The sequence below is a fragment of the Hyla sarda genome, unplaced genomic scaffold (assembly GCF_029499605.1).
Source record: "Hyla sarda isolate aHylSar1 unplaced genomic scaffold, aHylSar1.hap1 scaffold_18, whole genome shotgun sequence".
NCBI classification, from domain to species: Eukaryota; Metazoa; Chordata; class Amphibia; order Anura; family Hylidae; genus Hyla; species Hyla sarda.
This window is the reverse complement of record NW_026608445.1, coordinates 435,851-454,750: the sequence shown is the minus strand read 5'-3', so window position 1 is coordinate 454,750 and position 18,900 is coordinate 435,851. Positions and strand designations below refer to the sequence as shown.

General features: G+C 45.6%; 1 protein-coding gene across 1 annotated transcript; it reads left to right on the top strand.

Moving 5' to 3' along the window:
* The first annotated feature begins 4,788 nt into the window (after positions 1–4,788).
* LOC130313960 (putative olfactory receptor 2W6) lies at positions 4,789–5,712 on the top strand. The gene has a single exon (XM_056552685.1). It carries the CDS (start codon positions 4,789–4,791, stop codon positions 5,710–5,712), a length of 924 nt encoding a protein of 307 aa, XP_056408660.1.
* The last annotated feature ends 13,188 nt before the right edge of the window (positions 5,713–18,900 follow it).

The following is an 18,900-nucleotide window of genomic DNA, read 5'->3' as shown; positions in this document are numbered from 1 at the left end:
GGCCGAACACAAAGAGTTAAATGACTGTAGTTGGGCTGGAGCTGCTTGGAGCTCACCTGTGTCACCTGGGTGTGGCTCTCAACTCTGCTACCTATCAGGATGGTGTATCCCTGATCACCTGCCTATAGAAGCTAGGAGCAGTGATCAGTTAATTGTCTGTGAAAGGTTATACCTTAGCTGACACCTCCTGCTTACTGGATCCCTGCTTGTTTATATATCCTTGACTTTTCTCTTGACTCTTCTCTTGTTCTGCATCCCTGTACTCCATTATTTCCTGGTACCGACCTTGGCTAGACTGACAATAACTCCAGCTGTTTCTTGACTCCTACTGTTTTTGTATTTTATTATTTTGACAATGCTGTCCTAGCGCTTAGCAGGGAGAGTTTGTTATTGTGTTTGTCGATCCATCACTTAGGGCAGATAGGCAATAGGTAGGGACAGTGGCTGTGGGTGAGTTGGGGCTTCACTGCTCCCTTCCCATACGTGATACTTTGCTATACGTTTTGTGGTAAAATAAGTAACATTCTTACATAGTACAATTGGTCATGCATAAAACAAGCCCCCAAATGGGTCGGTAGGAAAATTAAGTTATGTTTATTAGAAGGAAAAAAAATGAAAGTGTTAAAATGAAAAATCACTGTGTCCTTAAGGGATTAGTGGCATACCTTTTTTTTTTTTATCTCAAAAGTCCTTTGCAGTTAATAATATGTAATAAGCCTCAAGTGCCCAGAGGATGTCCCCATGCACTACAAGAGCCCACTTTTACCCAGCCCACATCTCATTTACCCCATCTGTGAAGTGAATAAGCCTAGTGACTGTCAATCAAAGGCTGGTAGGTGTATGCAAGTAGGCACATAGATGGTGAATAAGAGGAGATAGGCTGGATAACTGTCAGGGACAGGGGGACAGGGAGAGTGAGCCTTAAACTGACCCTAAAACATCTCTCCTCGCCTACTTGCCCATCTATCCTAAACAATGGATCGACAACTGGGAGCCGGTCACTTTCTGCGCTAAAGTGCAGTGGCGTAAAAACAAATAATAAACACAGTCGTCACAGGCAAGAAACAGAAACCTACTAGACAACCAGATATACCAGACAGAATACAAATACTAACAGGGCAGAATATAAACTCACAAACAGAGCAGAATATAGTGAATTAACAACCAGTTCATAAACCGTATATCAGATAAACGGCAGACATGATAAAATGAACAAGACTAGGCAGAATATGAGTATACAGCAAAATCCAGGAGATGAAGGGGATGAACAGAAGAACTGAAAGCCAAAACACTGAAACTGAATGGGTAAAATAGAACACTGTTCACATACAGGCACAAGTACAAAGGACAAAGATCAGATCAACCAAACAGGATATAAATATAAGACACTGTTCACACTGGGACACAGAACCAGGATACCAAACAGGACTATAAAATACAGAGCTCAGGTAAAACTAGACTAGACTCAGACAGTGTGAACACAGACTAAGCAGAAAGGACATACAATCCTAAAAACCGACATATGTAACACAGACTAAAATCTACAATCAACAAGACTATTTAACGATGGCTAAAACTGAGATGATATCATAGGATAAATACAAGGTGCATGCTCAAGCAGACTTGGAAGTGTATTGCACAAACAGACATAGTAATATTGCACTCAATAACCAGCAACTAAAATTCAGACTGACTTAGGCTGAGAAAGACAAGGCAGGCACCAAAGCTGGGATGTCAGGGGTTAAAGACACGGTGTGGAGCGTGGAACAGCGCAGAGGTGATGGATGCGTGTACCTCAGGGGGTGCTAATCAGAACTTTCTCAGGCTTGAAAAAGCGGGCTGAACCGCGAAAGGAGCGCTGCTTCGCCTCGGCCGGTCAGTCAGCTCACGCTGACCGCATCTCTCTACCCCTCCCTTCAGCATGTTTTAACGATGTTCCAATAAAGAAGACGTTTTAACTTCACTAGTGGGTGAGTGCAATCAACTTTTTTTCTACTTGAATATTGAAAATACAGACTGAGCTGGAGTTATATAGCCACACCCGCCTAGCACATGTGTGAAAGGCTTAACTCTTCCACTCCTGGAAAAAAAGCACAGAAAACAGATAATGCATGAAAAACAAGGTCTGAACAGCACCTAAAACGGGAAAATGCAAAAACAAATAAACGGACATTACAATAACCCTGGGGTTTTTCCATATGCCCCCTGGGCACTTGAGCCTTATTTACATGTTAACAAAAAAAGGCTTATACCTCAGGGCTGGGAAGGACTATGGAGATTTAAAAAAATGCTGGTATGCCAGAGTCCTGATGAGAAGCCTTATCCAGCCATGGTCCTTTTTTACCTGTTTAGCTGTTGACAGGCCCTCTTTAAACAAAATCATAAAGACCTCATAACTTTGAGCAAAGCTTCTCATTTTCTATCATTACATACTATTCCATAGGAGAACTGACAGCTCTGGTTACAGTTGTCTCTTGGAAGATAGTTACACAATAACAGGGCTGGTCGGGGTGATAAGATGAGCACTGGACCTTTTCATGTCAGTGTGATTTGGCAGGGTTTGAGGTGCAGGGCAGATGTTGTTACCCTAGCGGCAGATGGTATTAACCCCTTGTGTTCGTGACGCCAGGGTGTGGTTTAGCCTTAACCTTAAGAAGGTATACCACTGGATCCTGGGCTAGGCACGGGGGGGCAATGAAGACACTGATGCCAAGTTACAGACAACAGTAGCTTTACTAAGGGTAGACAGTTGGAACAGTCTATGCAGCACAGCCAGGGCCCAAGGAGGTGACCAGTGACACAGAGGCCTCACAGGCTTACTGAGACTTGCAGTTGGACTGGTGAATTTAGTGCAGGCCACGCTGGTTAGACAGATGACCTGACTTTACTGACTTGTGACTGACAGGACAGCGACTTTATTTTACTTGCACTTGACTTGTGGCTGCAGGACTAGACTTGAGGCCTCCATTACTTTGGACAAACACACAAGGCCCGACTTTACTGGACCTCAGCAGGAAGCAAGAGAGAAAGAAATAGAAGCTAGCTCCACCTAGGGCTTATATGGGGGAGACTAGCAGGGAGCCCATAGGTCACCTTTGGGGTCAGCTGATCACTGGTACCTCCTGGGTAACAATCACATGGTACATTTTATTAAAGGCATAACACATCTTTTAATATACAACATATATGTATATATATATATATATATATATATATATATATATATATATGTATAAAACTCAATGGGGGAGATTTATCAAAGGATTTAGACAGTTTTTTCCTGTCTAAATTTGTCTCACAGAAAGTCGCAGTCTAAATATGTGCAACTTTTCTGCGACTTTTGCTTTAGAGCATTTTTAGAACATGATGCATTCTAGTCTATTTTAGATGAAAAAATGCATTGGTGCTGAATTTATCAAAAGCAACTTTTCAGCGACAAGTCGCATTGGCTGAAAGTACGCCGAAATGTCAGACCATGCTGGAGCAGGTTTAAATACTGTCTAAAGCATAGATCACAAAGTCTTTGGACAGAATTTATCAAGAGCCGTGCACCTTTTGATAAATTAGACCAGCCTAACCCTCTATAGTTTGGTCTATATTGATGTGGGACATATACAACTTTGATAAATCTCCCCCAATGAGTGTATGTGTGTGTGTATGTGTGTGCGTGTATGTTCCAGCATCACGTCCAAACGGCTAAAGATATTAACATGAAACTTGGTACACATGTTACTAATATGTCAACAACAAACATAGGATAGGTAATTTAACCCTTACTCACCGCCATTTGCCAGGGTTGGGGTTTTTGTTTAAAGTCCCATACCCATTCCCAAGTCTATGGGAAATATATGTTCCCCCCTAACTTCTGCACAGCTGGAGATATTTCGATAATATCGGCTACACATATTACAAGTAGGGATATGAGATCGGGATAGGAGGTCGAGATAGGAGGTTGAGATAGGAGGTCGAGATAGGAGGTCTGGATAGGAGGTCGAGATAGGAGGTCTGGATAGGAGGTCGGGATATGAGGACGGGATAGGAGGTCGAGATAGAAGGACGGGAAAGGAGGACGGGATAGGAGGTAGGGATAAGAGGTCAAGATAGGAAGTCGGGACAGGAGGTCAGGATAGGAGGTCGGGATAGGAGGTCGGGATAGGAGGTCGGATAGAAGGTCGAGATAGGAGGTTGGGATATGAGGTAGGGATAAGAGGTCAAGATAAGAGGTTGGGATAGAAGGTCTGGATAGGAGGTCGGGATAGGAGGTCGGGATAGAAGGACGGGAAAGGAGGACGGGATAGGAGGTCGGGATAGGAGGTCGGGATAGGAGGTCAAGATAGGAGGTCGAGATAGAAGGACGGGGAAGGAGGACAGGATGGGAGGTCGGAATAGGAGGTCGGAATAGGAGGTCAAGATAGGAGGTCGAGATAGGAGGTTGGGATAGGAGGTCGAGATAGGAGGACGGGATAGGAGGATGGGATACGAGGACGGGACATGGGGTTGGGATATGACAACAATATATAAAGACGGGATATGAAGTCAAAAGCTTCCTCCTTTGTTTATTTTTCTTCCCAACAAGGATTAGGAAGGAAAAATCAGGCAATGACAGGTACTCAGCTAGTATTAAACAAAAGTAGGAATGCTCCAACTAGGATGAATTATTCCTGATGGGGTTAAAGCTTTAGCTCAATGCTAAACCATCATTCTTCTGTAAGAACATACAAAGATCAGCCATTGGTACCTGTAACTGTTTTGTATCTTGACTATCTTTTACCAGCTACAGTACAAGTAATGGAAACATCAAATCAAACATCTCCAGGAAGATTCATCCTCCTTGGCATGGCCAATGTCCTGTATCTCCAGTTAATCTGCTTTATTATGTTCTTGATGATGTATATGATAACACTGTCAGGGAATGTTCTGCTGATCACTGCTGTGAAGATCAACTCAAAGCTACACACTCCCATGTACTTTTTCTTGAGTAATCTCTCTGTGATTGACATCTGCTTCTCCTCCACCATTGTACCTAAAATTCTAACAAATATTCTATCCAACGACAGAAGTATTTCTTATGTGGGATGTGCACTTCAAATGTATTTCCATATGTCCTTGGGAGCTACAGAGTGTGTCATTCTTGCTGTCATGGCCTATGATCGTTTTGCAGCCATTTGTAGACCATTGCACTACCAAATGATTATTAACAAGAAGATATGTGTTTGTTTAGCTTCTATATCATGGGGTGTGGGCTTTGCTAATGGCATCATTCATACACCTCTCACTTTTCAATTGCCCTTTTGCAAATCCCATCACGTTAATCACTTCTTCTGCGAGATGCCTCCTTTCTTTCAACTCTCCTGCAAAGATACTCATCTTAATGAAATTGTCATGTACGTTGCGGCACTTATCATTATCCTGTGTGCTTTCTGCTTGACGTCAATTTCATATGTTCACATCATCTACACCATCTGCAAGATCCAGTCATCAGAAGGGAGAGAAAAAGCTTTCTCGACATGTTCATCCCACCTCACTGTTGTATCTGTGTTCTATGGGACCATTATCTTCATGTACATGAAACCTCGCTCTGTATACTCTCCTGAAATAGGCAAGACCATGTCCATTATATATACAGCAGTGACCCCCATGTTGAACCCCATCATCTACAGCATGAAGAACAAGGATGTTAAAGACACAATAAAAAATAAACTTTCTAGGTAACCAATGAATAAAGATACACTGAAACTGCAAGCAAATGTAGGAATATGAAATATAACAAATTTTCACCTAGATTTTCATACATGGATTTTATGGACCAACACGGCTGGCATCAGATTTTCTCATTAGTGGGGTATAAACCTGTGGAATTCCCTCTAATGATAAAGATGGTTCTTTCCATACATGTGATGTCACAGGAAGAGGAAATGGACTGATTCAAATGAAAAAATTAATCTGTCCAACCATCATAGCCAAATATCGATTGGCAAGTGTATAGACCAATTCAACAGAACAAATATTAAGCCAATAAACAAAAGATGGGAGGTGCCATCAAACCAAACCCCCATCGAGTGGTGCTCGCATCATACACGACAGGTTCTGGCTGCTAGCAGCAGCCGGGACCCGCCGGTAATGGCTGACATCCACGATCACGCGGATGTCCGCCATTAACCCCTCAGATGCCGTGATCAGAACAGATCTTGGCATCTGCAGCTGTGCGCATGTTAAAATAGATGGTCGAATCCCCTCACCTGCCTCTGTCCGTCTCCTGCTCCGGTCTGAGATGGAGCAGACCAGAGCAGAAGATCACCGATAATACTGATCATTGCTATGTCCTATGCATAGCACTGAACAGTATTAGCAATCAAATGATTGCTATAGATAGTCCCCTATGGGGACATAAAAAATGTTTAAAAAAAATTTGAAAATGGAAAAAAAATTGAAAAAAAAGTGAAAAATCCCCTCCCCCAATAATAATGAAAATTTTTAGTTTTTCCCATTTTACCCCCAAAAAGCGTAATTTTTTAAATTATCATGTTTGGTCATTATTACAAAAGATAGATGTCACGATGCCGGCTGGCAGGTAGTGGATCCTCTGTGCCAGAGAGGGATTGGCGTGGACCGTGCTAGAGGATCGGTTCTAAGTCACTACTGGTTTTCACCAGAGCCCGCCGCAAAGCGGGATGGTCTTGCTGCGGCGGTAGTGACCAGGTCGTATCCCCTAGCAACGGCTCAACCTCTCTGGCTGCTGAAGATAGGCGCGGTACAAGGGAGTAGACAGAAGCAAGGTCGGACGTAGCAGAAGGTCGGGGCAGGCAGCAAGGATCGTAGTCAGGGGCAACGGCAGGAGGTCTGGAACACAGGCTAGGAACACACAAGGAAACGCTTTCACTGGCACTAAGGCAACAAGATCCGGCGAGGGAGTGAAGGGGAAGTGAGGTGATATAGGGAAGTGCACAGGTGTAAACACTAATTGGAACCACTGCGCCAATCAGCGGCGCAGTGGCCCTTTAAATCGCAAAGACCCGGCGCGCGCGCGCCCTAGGGAGCGGGGCCGCGCGCGCCGGGACAGAACTGACGGAGAGCGAGTCAGGTACGGGAGCCGGGGTGCGCATCGCGAGCGGGCGCTACCCGCATCGCGAATCGCATCCCGGCCAGAGGCGGTATCGCAGCGCCCCGGGTCCGTGGAACCGACCGGAGCGCTGCAGTGAGAGGAGTGTAGCGAGCGCTCCGGGGAGGAGCGGGGACCCGGAGCGCTCGGCGTAACAGTACCCCCCCCCTTGGGTCTCCCCCTCTTCTTGGAGCCTGAGAACCTGAGGACCAGACTTTTGTCCAGGATATTGTCCTCAGGTTCCCAGGACCTCTCTTCTGGACCACAACCCTCCCAATCCACTAAAAAGAAAGTTTTCCCTCTGACCTTTTTAGATGCTAAAATTTCTTTGACGGAGAAGATGTCCGAGGAGCCGGAGACAGGAGTGGGGGGAACAGATTTGGGAGAGAAACGGTTAATGATAAGTGGTTTAAGAAGAGAAACATGAAAGGCATTAGGAATACGAAGAGAAGGGGGAAGAAGAAGTTTGTAAGAGACAGGATTAATCTGGCGCAAAATCTTGAAAGGACCAAGATAGCGTGGTCCCAACTTATAGCTAGGGACACGGAAGCGGACATATTTGGCGGAGAGCCATACCTTGTCTCCAGGGGAAAAAATGGGAGGGGCTCTTCTTTTCTTATCCGCGAATCTCTTCATGCGTGAAGAAGCCTGTAAGAGAGAATTTTGGGTCTCTCTCCATATGATGGAGAGATCACGAGAAATTTCATCCACAGCGGGCAGACCAGAGGGCAAGGGGGTAGGGAGGGGGGGAAGAGGGTGACGGCCGTACACCACGAAAAACGGGGATTTGGAGGAAGATTCAGAGATTCTGAAATTATACGAGAATTCGGCCCAAGGTAGAAGATCTGCCCAGTCATCCTGGCGGGAGGAAACAAAATGTCGTAAATAGTCACCCAAGATCTGGTTAATTCTTTCTACTTGTCCATTGGATTGAGGATGGTATGCAGAAGAAAAATTTAATTTAATCTTGAGTTGTTTACAGAGAGCCCTCCAGAATTTAGACACAAATTGGACGCCTCTATCCGAGACGATCTGCGTAGGCAACCCGTGAAGACGAAAAATGTGTACAAAAAATTGTTTAGCCAACTGAGGCGCTGAAGGAAGACCAGGAAGAGGGATGAAATGTGCCATTTTGGAGAATCGATCAACGACCACCCAAATAACAGTGTTGCCATGGGATGGGGGTAAGTCAGTAATAAAATCCATACCAATCAGAGACCAAGGTTGTTCGGGAACAGGCAGAGGAAGAAGAAAACCAGCGGGCTTCTGGCGAGGAGTCTTATCCCGGGCACAGATAGTGCAGGCTCGCACAAAGTCCACCACATCAGTCTCTAGAGTCGGCCACCAATAGAAGCGAGAGATGAGTTGCACAGATTTCTTGATGCCCGCATGACCTGCGAGATGGGAGGAGTGACCCCATTTGAGGATTCCGAGGCGTTGGCGTGGAGAAACAAAGGTCTTTCCTGGTGGAGTTTGCCTGATGGAGGCTGGAGAAGTGGAAATCAGGCAGTCAGGAGGAATGATGTGTTGAGGAGAGAGTTCAATTTCAGAAGCATCTGAGGAACGAGAGAGAGCATCGGCCCTAATGTTCTTATCAGCAGGCCGAAAGTGAATTTCAAAATTAAATCGGGCAAAGAACAGAGACCACCTGGCCTGACGAGGATTCAGCCGTTGGGCAGACTCGAGGTATGAGAGGTTCTTGTGATCGGTGTAAATAATAACTGGAAATCTTGATCCCTCCAGCAGATGCCTCCATTCCTCAAGTGCTAATTTAATGGCTAGAAGCTCTCGATCCCCGATGGAGTAGTTCCTCTCCGCCGGAGAGAAGGTCCTAGAAAAAAACCCACAAGTAACAGCATGCCCGGAAGAGTTTTTTTGTAGAAGGACAGCTCCAGCTCCCACTGAGGAGGCATCAACCTCCAATAGGAAGGGTTTAGATGGGTCAGGTCTGGAGAGCACGGGAGCCGAAGAGAAGGCGGACTTGAGTCGTTTAAAGGCGTCTTCCGCTTGAGGAGGCCAAGACTTGGGATCGGCATTTTTTTTGGTTAAAGCCACAATAGGAGCCACAATGGTAGAAAAATGTGGAATAAATTGCCTGTAATAATTGGCGAACCCCAAAAAACGTTGGATGGCACGGAGTCCGGAGGGGCGTGGCCAATCTAAGACGGCAGAGAGTTTATCTGGATCCATTTGTAGTCCCTGGCCAGAGACCAAGTATCCTAGAAAAGGAAGAGATTGGCATTCAAACAGACATTTCTCAATTTTAGCATAGAGTTGATTGTCACGAAGTCTCTGAAGAACCATACGGACATGCTGGCGGTGTTCTTCTAGATTGGCCGAAAAAATTAGGATATCATCAAGATATACAACAACACAGGAGTATAACAGATCACGAAAAATTTCATTAACAAAGTCTTGGAAGACAGCAGGGGCGTTGCACAGGCCAAAGGGCATGACCAGATACTCAAAGTGTCCATCTCTGGTGTTAAATGCTGTTTTCCACTCATCCCCCTCTCTGATGCGGATGAGGTTATAGGCGCCTCTCAAGTCCAATTTAGTAAAGATGTGGGCACCTTGGAGGCGATCAAAGAGTTCAGAGATGAGGGGTAAGGGGTAGCGGTTCTTAACCGTGATTTTATTAAGTCCGCGGTAGTCAATGCAAGGACGTAGAGAGCCATCTTTTTTGGACACAAAGAAAAATCCGGCTCCGGCAGGAGAGGAGGATTTACGGATAAAGCCCTTTTTTAGATTCTCCTGGACGTATTCAGACATGGCAAGAGTCTCTGGGGCAGAGAGAGGATAAATTCTGCCCCGGGGTGGAGTAGTGCCCGGGAGGAGGTCGATAGGACAATCATAAGGCCTGTGAGGAGGTAGAGTCTCCGCTTGTTTTTTGCAGAAAACATCCGCGAAGTCCATATAGGCCTTAGGGAGACCGGTTACTGGAGGAAGCACAGAGTTACGGCAAGGGTTACTGGGAACCGGTTTTAGACAGTCCTTGGAACAAGAGGGCCCCCAACTCTTGATCTCCCCAGTGGACCAATCCAGGGTTGGGGAATGAAGTTGAAGCCAGGGAAGTCCGAGGAGAATTTCCGAGGTGCAATTGGGGAGGACCAAAAGTTCAATCCTCTCGTGATGAGATCCGATGCTCATTAGAAGGGGCTCCGTGCGGAAACGTATGGAACAGTCCAATCTTTCATTGTTTATACAATTGATGTAAAGGGGTCTGGTGAGACTGGTCACTGGGATGTTGAACCTGTTGACGAGAGAGGCCAAAATAAAATTTCCTGCAGATCCAGAGTCTAAGAAGGCCACAGAAGAGAAGGAGAAGGCAGAGGCAGACATCCGCACAGGCACAGTAAGACGTGGAGAAGCAGAGTGGACATCAAGGATTGTCTCACCTTTGTGCGGAGTCAGGGTACGTCTTTCCAGGCGGGGAGGGCGGATAGGACAATCCCTCAGGAAGTGTTCGGTACTAGCACAGTACAGGCAGAGGTTCTCCATGCGGCGTCGTGTCCTCTCTTGAGATGTCAGGCGAGACCGGTCGACCTGCATAGCCTCCACGGCGGGAGGCACAGGAACAGATTGCAGGGAACCAGAGGAGAGAGGAGCCGAGGAGAAGAAACGCCTCGTGCGAACAGAGTCCATATCTTGGCGGAGCTCCTGACGCCTTTCGGAAAAACGCATGTCAATGCGAGTGGCTAGGTGAATAAGTTCATGAAGATTAGCAGGCATTTCTCGTGCGGCCAGAACATCTTTAATGTTGCTGGATAGGCCTTTTTTAAAGGTCGCGCAGAGGGCCTCATTGTTCCAGGATAATTCAGAAGCAAGAGTACGGAATTGTACGGCATACTCGCCAACGGAAGAATTACCCTGGACCAGGTTCAACAGGGCAGTCTCAGCAGAAGAGGCTCGGGCAGGTTCCTCAAAGACACTTCGAATTTCCGAGAAGAAGGAGTGTACAGAGGCAGTGACGGGGTCATTGCGGTCCCAGAGCGGTGTGGCCCAAGCCAGGGCTTTTCCAGACAGCAGGCTGACTACGAAAGCCACCTTAGACCTTTCAGTGGGGAACTGGTCCGACATCATCTCCAAGTGTAATGAACATTGGGAAAGGAAGCCACGGCAAAGCTTAGAGTCCCCATCAAATTTATCCGGCAAGGATAGTCGTAGTCCAGAAGCGGCCACTCGCTGCGGAGGAGGTACAGGAGCTGGCGGAGGAGATGGTTGCTGGAGCTGTGGTAGTAACTGTTGTAGCATAACAGTCAGTTGAGACAGCTGTTGGCCTTGTTGCGCAATCTGTTGTGACTGCTGGGCGACCACCGTGGTGAGGTCAGCGACAACTGGCAGAGGAACTTCAGCGGGATCCATGGCCGGATCTACTGTCACGATGCCGGCTGGCAGGTAGTGGATCCTCTGTGCCAGAGAGGGATTGGCGTGGACCGTGCTAGAGGATCGGTTCTAAGTCACTACTGGTTTTCACCAGAGCCCGCCGCAAAGCGGGATGGTCTTGCTGCGGCGGTAGTGACCAGGTCGTATCCCCTAGCAACGGCTCAACCTCTCTGGCTGCTGAAGATAGGCGCGGTACAAGGGAGTAGACAGAAGCAAGGTCGGACGTAGCAGAAGGTCGGGGCAGGCAGCAAGGATCGTAGTCAGGGGCAACGGCAGGAGGTCTGGAACACAGGCTAGGAACACACAAGGAAACGCTTTCACTGGCACTAAGGCAACAAGATCCGGCGAGGGAGTGAAGGGGAAGTGAGGTGATATAGGGAAGTGCACAGGTGTAAACACTAATTGGAACCACTGCGCCAATCAGCGGCGCAGTGGCCCTTTAAATCGCAAAGACCCGGCGCGCGCGCGCCCTAGGGAGCGGGGCCGCGCGCGCCGGGACAGAACTGACGGAGAGCGAGTCAGGTACGGGAGCCGGGGTGCGCATCGCGAGCGGGCGCTACCCGCATCGCGAATCGCATCCCGGCCAGAGGCGGTATCGCAGCGCCCCGGGTCCGTGGAACCGACCGGAGCGCTGCAGTGAGAGGAGTGTAGCGAGCGCTCCGGGGAGGAGCGGGGACCCGGAGCGCTCGGCGTAACAATAGAGTCACTATCTCAATAAACACGTCTCCAAAATACTGGCCAACGCATTTCTGACACAGGTAAAGTGTCTTCCTCAGGGGCATGGAAGGAGACAGTGACCTAAATGAGACATAAGCTATTCCATATAGTTGCTTGGCAAAGAGATACACTAATGCAAATAGTTGCTTAACAAGGATAAGAGTGAGAGCTGATACAGTAGCGGCTCTGGTTAGGAGAAAATGTGCTCAATATCTGTCACAGCACAAAAAAAGAGACAATACAGTGAGCAGGAGTCGCCTTAAAGGTCCGGTCTGTAGACCTATTGCAACTATGCGTCCTCGCTCGTATATATGCGCAAACCCGCAGTGGTGGTGAGCCGTGCAGTTGTGGCGGCTTCAATGCGCACACCGGCACAACTGCACGGCTCCCCGCCACAGAGGGTTTGCGCATATACAAGCGAGGATGCAGCAGCCGCAATAGGTCTACAGACTGGACCTTTGAGGCGGCTCCTGCTCACTGTATTGTCTCTTTTTTTTGTGCTGTGACAGATATTGAGCACATTTTCTCCTAACCAGAGCGACTCTGGTCCTTGTTAAGCAACTATTTGCATTAGTGTATCTCTTTGCCAAGCAACAAAATGCAATAGCTAATGTCTCATCTAGGTCACTGTCTGCTTCCATGCCCCTGAGGAAGACACTTTACCTATGTCAGAAACGCGTCGGGCAGTATTTTGGAGACGTGTTTATTGATATAGTGACTCTATCTTTGTAATAATGAGCAATCAGAAAACTACTAGTTAAACAGTTGTCTATTTTGCGTCATATTGATGGTAACACATTACCTATATAACACTCACTAAACTTCTGTGTGTTTTATTTGCAGAACTAGTTAAAGTTACATTTTAACTTCACTCCCCTTTACATATTATTTATATTAAAGGGGTACTCCAGTGAAAACCTTTTTTCTTTTAAATCAACTGGTGGCAGAAAGTTAAACATATTTGTAAATTACTTCTATTAAAAAATCGTATTCCTTCCTGTACTTATTAGCTGCTGAATACTACAGAGGAAATTATTTTCTTATTGGAATGCTCTCTGATGACATCACGTGCACAGTTCTCTCTGCTGATGTTATTATAATAATAATAACCCTTTATTTATTGTTGTCCTTAGTGGGATTTGAACCCAAGTCCCCAGCACTGCAGGGCAGCAGTGCTAACCACTGAGCCACCATGCTGCACTTAGCATACATCTGCTATGCATGGTTGCTAAAATGGACAGAGATGTCAGCAGAGAGCACTGTGCTCGTGATGTCATCAGTGTTCCAAAAAGAAAGGAATTTCCTCTGTAGCATTCAGCAGCTAATAAGTTCCGGAAAGGATTAAGATTTTTTAATAGAAGTAATTTACAAATATGTTTAACTTTCTGCCACCAGTTGATTTAAAAGAAAAAAGGTTTTCACCAGAGTACCCCTTTAAGACTGGGAGCACTGCCTATCAAAGGTGTTTAGATACCTGATGCATCTATTTTTATGCTCTTTAATCGTATTAACCCACAGAATAAAGAACACATGTCATTTTTACCGTGAAGTATACAGTGTGAATACAAAATGTGCCAATTTGTGGTTTTCATTTAAATTTCCTCCCTTAAAAAATTATTTTTTGGGTTTGCCGTACATATTATAGTAAAATGAGAGGCTTCATTACAAAGTACAATTGGTCACGCAAAAAAAAAAGCCCTTATATGGTTCTGTAGATGGAAATATAAAAGAGTTATGGATTTTAGAAGGAGAGGAGGAAAAAATGAAAACGCAAAAATAAAATTGGCCTGGTCCTTTAAGGTTAAAATGGGTTTGGTCCGTAACCCTTTAAGGACCCAGCCAATTTTCACTGTAGGACCCGGGCATTTTTTTGCACATCTGACCACTGTCACTTTAAGCATTAATAACTCTGGAATGCTTTTACCTTTCATTCTGATTCCGAGATTGTTTTTTCGTGACATATTCTACTTTACGTTAGTGGTAAAATTTTGTCGATACTTGCATCGTTTCTTGGTGAAAAATTCCAAAATTTGATGACAAAATTTTAAATTTTGCATTTTTTTTTACTTTGAAGCTCTCTGCTTATAAGGAAAATTAATATTCCAAATAAATTATATATTGATTCACATATACAACATGTCTACTTCATGATTGCATCATAACGTTGACATGTTTTTACTTTTGGAAGACACCAGAGGGCTTCAAAGTTCAGCAGCAATTTTCTAATTTTTCACAAAATTTTCTAAATCAAAATTTTTCAGGAACCAGTTCTGTTTTGAAGTGGATTTGAAGGGCCATCTTATTAGAAATACCCCCAAAATGACCCCATTATAAAAACTGCACCCCCCAAAGTATTCAAAATGACATTCAAAAGGTTTTTTAACCCTTTAGGTGTTTCACAGGAATAGCAGCAAATTGAAGGAGAAAATTCAAAATCTTCATTTTTTACACTGGCATGTTCTTGTAGACCCAGTTTTTGAATTTTTACAAGGTGTAAAAGGAGAGAAATCTTCCTAAAATGTGTAGCCCAATTTCTCTCGAGTATGGAAATACCTCATATGTGTATGTCAAGTGTACGGCAGGTGCAGTAGAGGGCTCAGAAGGGAAGGAGCGACAATGGGATTTTGGAGAGTGAGTTTTTCTGAAATGGTTTTTGTGGGGCATGTCGCATTTAGGAAGCCCCTATGGTGCCAGAACAGCAAAAAAAAAAACACATGGCATACTATTTTAGAAACTACACCCCTCAAGGAACACATCAAGGGGTACAGTGAGCCTTAAAACCTCACAGGTGTTTGACGACTTTTTGCTAAAGTCGGATGTGAAAATGAAAAAAAAAATGTTTTCACTAAATTGCTGGTTTTCCCCCACATTTTATATTTTTACAAGGGGTAATAGGAGAAAATGACCCCCAAAATTTGTAACCCCATTTCTTCTGAGTATGGAAATACCCAATGTGTGGACATCAATTTATCTGTTGGTGCACTACAATGCTCAGAAGAGAAGGAGCGCCATTGAGCTTTTGAAGACAGAATTTGGTTGGAATAGAAGTCGGGGGCCATGTGCGTTTACAAAGCCCCCCCGTGGTGCCAGAAAAGTGAACCCCCCCACGTGACCCATTTTGGAAACTAAACCACCCACAGAATTTAATAAGGGGTACAGTGAGTATTTACACCACACTGGCGTTTGACAGATCTTTGGAACAGTGGGCTGTGCAAATGAAAAATTACATTTTTCATTTTCACGGACCACTGTTCCAAAAATCTGTCAGACACCTGTGGGGCGTAAATGCTCACTGTACCCCTTATTATATTACATGAGGGGTGTAGTTTCCAAAATTGGGTCATATGTGGGGGGTTCCATTGTTCTGGCTCTATGGGGGCTTTGTAAACACACATGGCCTTCAATTCCGGACAAATTTTATCTTCAAAATCCCAATGGTGCTCCTTCTCTTCTGAGCATTGTAGTTCGCCCGCCGAGCACTTTACATCCACATATGGGGTATGCTCTTACTCAGAAAAAATGGGGTTACAAATTTTGAGGGGCTTTTTTCCTATGTTTCCTTGTGAAAATGAAAAATTTTGGGTAACACCAGCATTTTTGTGAAAAATTTTTTTTTTCATTTTTCCATCCAAATTCGTCAAACACCTGTGGGGTGTTCAGGCTCACTATACCCCTTGTTACTTTCCGTGAGGGGTGTAGTTTCCAAAATGGGATCACATGTGGGTATTTATTTTTTTGCATTTATGTCAGAACCGCTGTAAAATCAGCCACCCCTGTGCAAATCACCAATGTAGGCCTCAAATGTACATAGTGCGCTCTCACTCTTGAGCCTTGTTATGCGCCCGCAGAGCATTTTACGCCCACATAGGGGGTATTTCTATACTCAGGAGAAATTGCGTTAAAAATTTTGGGGGGCTTTTTTTCCTTTTAACACTTGTGAAAATAAAAAGTAAAGGACAACACCAGAATGTTAGTGTAAAATGTTAATTTTGTTTACACTGACAGGCTGGTGTAGCCCCCAACTTTTCCTTTTCGTAAGGGGTAAAAGGAGAAAAAGCCCCCCAAACTTTGTAGTGCAATTTCTCCCGATTACGGAGATACCCCATATGTGGCCCTAAACTGTTTCCTTGAAATACGACAGGGCTCTGAAGTGAGAGAGCGCCATGCGCATTTGAGGACTAAATTAGGGATTGCATAGGGGTGGACATAGGGGTATTCTACGCCAGTGATTCCCAAACAGGGTGTCTCCAGCTGTTGTTAAACTCCCAGCATGCCTGGACAGTCAGTGGCTGTCCGGAAATGCTGGGAGTTGTTGTTTTGCAACAGCTGGAGGCTCCGTTTTGGAAACACTGCCGTACAATACATTTTTCATTTTTATTGGGGGGACAGTGTAAGGGGGTGTATATGTAGTGTTTTACCCTTTATTATGTGTTAGTGTAGTGTAGTGTTTTTAGGGTACAGTCACACTGGCGGGTTACAGTGAGCTTCCCGCTAGAAAAGTTTTCCGCAGCTCATACTTGAAGCAGGAAACTTACTGTAAACCCGCCCGTGTGAATGTACCCTGTACGTTCACATGGGGGGGGCAAACCTCCAGCTGTTTCAAAACTACAACTCCCAGCATGTACTGACAGACCGTGCATGCTGGGAGTTTTGCAACAGCTGGAGGCACACTGGTTGGAAAACCTTCAGTTAGGTTCTGTTACCTAACTCAGTATTTTCCAACCAGTGTGCCTATAGCTGTTGCAAAACTACAACTACCAGCATGTACTGATCGCCGAAGGGCATGCTGGGAGATCTAGTTATGCAACAGCCGGAGGGATCGCAACTACAACTCCCAGCATGCAGAGACAACTGTTTCGGCATGCTGGGATTTGCAGTTTTGCTACATCTGGAGGGCTACAGATAGAGACCACTGCACTGTGATCTCCAAACTGTGGACCTCCAGATGTTGCAAAACTACAAATTCCAGCATGAACAGACAGCAAACAGCTATGTGGGCATGCTGGGAGTTGTAGTTTTGCAAGATCTAGAGTGCTACAGTATAGAGATCACTGTGCAGTGGTCTCTAAACTGTAGACCTCCAGCTGTTGCAAAACTGCATCTCCCACCATGCCCAGCAGCTGTCTGGGCATGCTGGGAGTTGTTGTTTTGCAACATCTGGAGGGCTACAGTCTCAGACTGTAGCCCTCTAGATGTTGCTAGGCAACTTACCGGCTTCCGTCGGATCCAGAGAACTGTCCTCTTCTGCTGCACGACATCGCCGCTCGCGCGGATCACCGCCGCCGATCCGGTCCCGCAGCTTCCACCGACAGGTAAGTGGATCTTCGACGTTGGGTCCCCGTCATTTCCCCGTCCTGCCCCGCCTATTGTGGGTGGGCAGAACGGGGAAAATGAAAGTAAACCCCCCTGCCCCTAATCTGCTATTGATGGTCGCGTCTAGACCACCAATAGCAGAGATAGGAGGGGTGGCACCTCTGCCACCTCACTCCTATGGCTACAGGGGGATCGTGGGTGTCTTAGACAACCGCGATCCCCCTTCTATTCCGGGTCACCAGGTCACCATAGACCCGGATGACCCGGAATCGGCGCAAATCGCAAGTGTGAATTCACTTGCGATTTGCGCCTATCGCCGACATGGGGGGGTCTGGGGGGTCTGATCGATATCAGCAGTCACCCCGGCCCGGTCCCCGCCCAGCACGCGGCGGGAACCGAAATTCCCACGGGAGTACAGGTACGCCCTGGGTCCTTAAGACTAGTGTTGAGCGGTATAAGCCATATTCGAATTTGCGAATATTCGCGAATATATGGACGAATATTCGTCATATATTCGCGAATATTCGCATATTCGTCATATATTCGCGAATATTCGCATATTCGTAATATTCTCGTTTTATTTTCGCATAAGTGAAAATTCGCGAAAATTAGCATACACAAAATTAGCATAAGCAAAAATTTGCATATGCGAAAATTAGCATATGCAAAGTTTCGCATATGCGAAAATGCGCGCACCAGTCTCACACAGTAGTATTACACCTTCTTTACACCACACAAGCTGGAAGCAGAGAGGGATGATCACTGTGATGTGTACTGTGAAAAAAAACACACACACAAAAAAACGAATATTCATAATTACGAATATATAGTGCTATATTCGCGAATATTCGCAAATTCGCGAATATGCGATATTCGCGAATAAAATTCGCATTGCGAATATTCGCGAGCAACACTACTTAAGACCCAGGTGCAGAAGGCGTATCCATACGCCCTAGGTCCTGTACGGGTTAAGGGGTTAAAGAACAAGGTTGAAAACAGACCAGAGACCATCAAGTTCTACCAATAACCCTAATGAGTTCCTACTGAGTTGATCCAGAGGAAAGCAATAAACCCTCATCTTACAGATAAAAATTCCTTCCCGACTCCAAATATGCCAGTCAGATTAAATCCCTGGATCAACCTTCTGTCCCTATAAATCTAGTATACATAACCTGTAATGTTGTTATTCTCCAGAAATGCATCCAGGCCCCTTTTGAACTCTCTTAAGTTCTAACCAATCCGTACAGCCAGGCTCCCCTGCCGTGCTGCACAGATCTCTATGCGCTAGCACATAGACTACTTTCCGGACCTCAGAATGAAAGAAAGGATATGCGCAGTGAGAGCTGCATGAAGACTTAGACACCACAACATTTTTCAACCTTGGA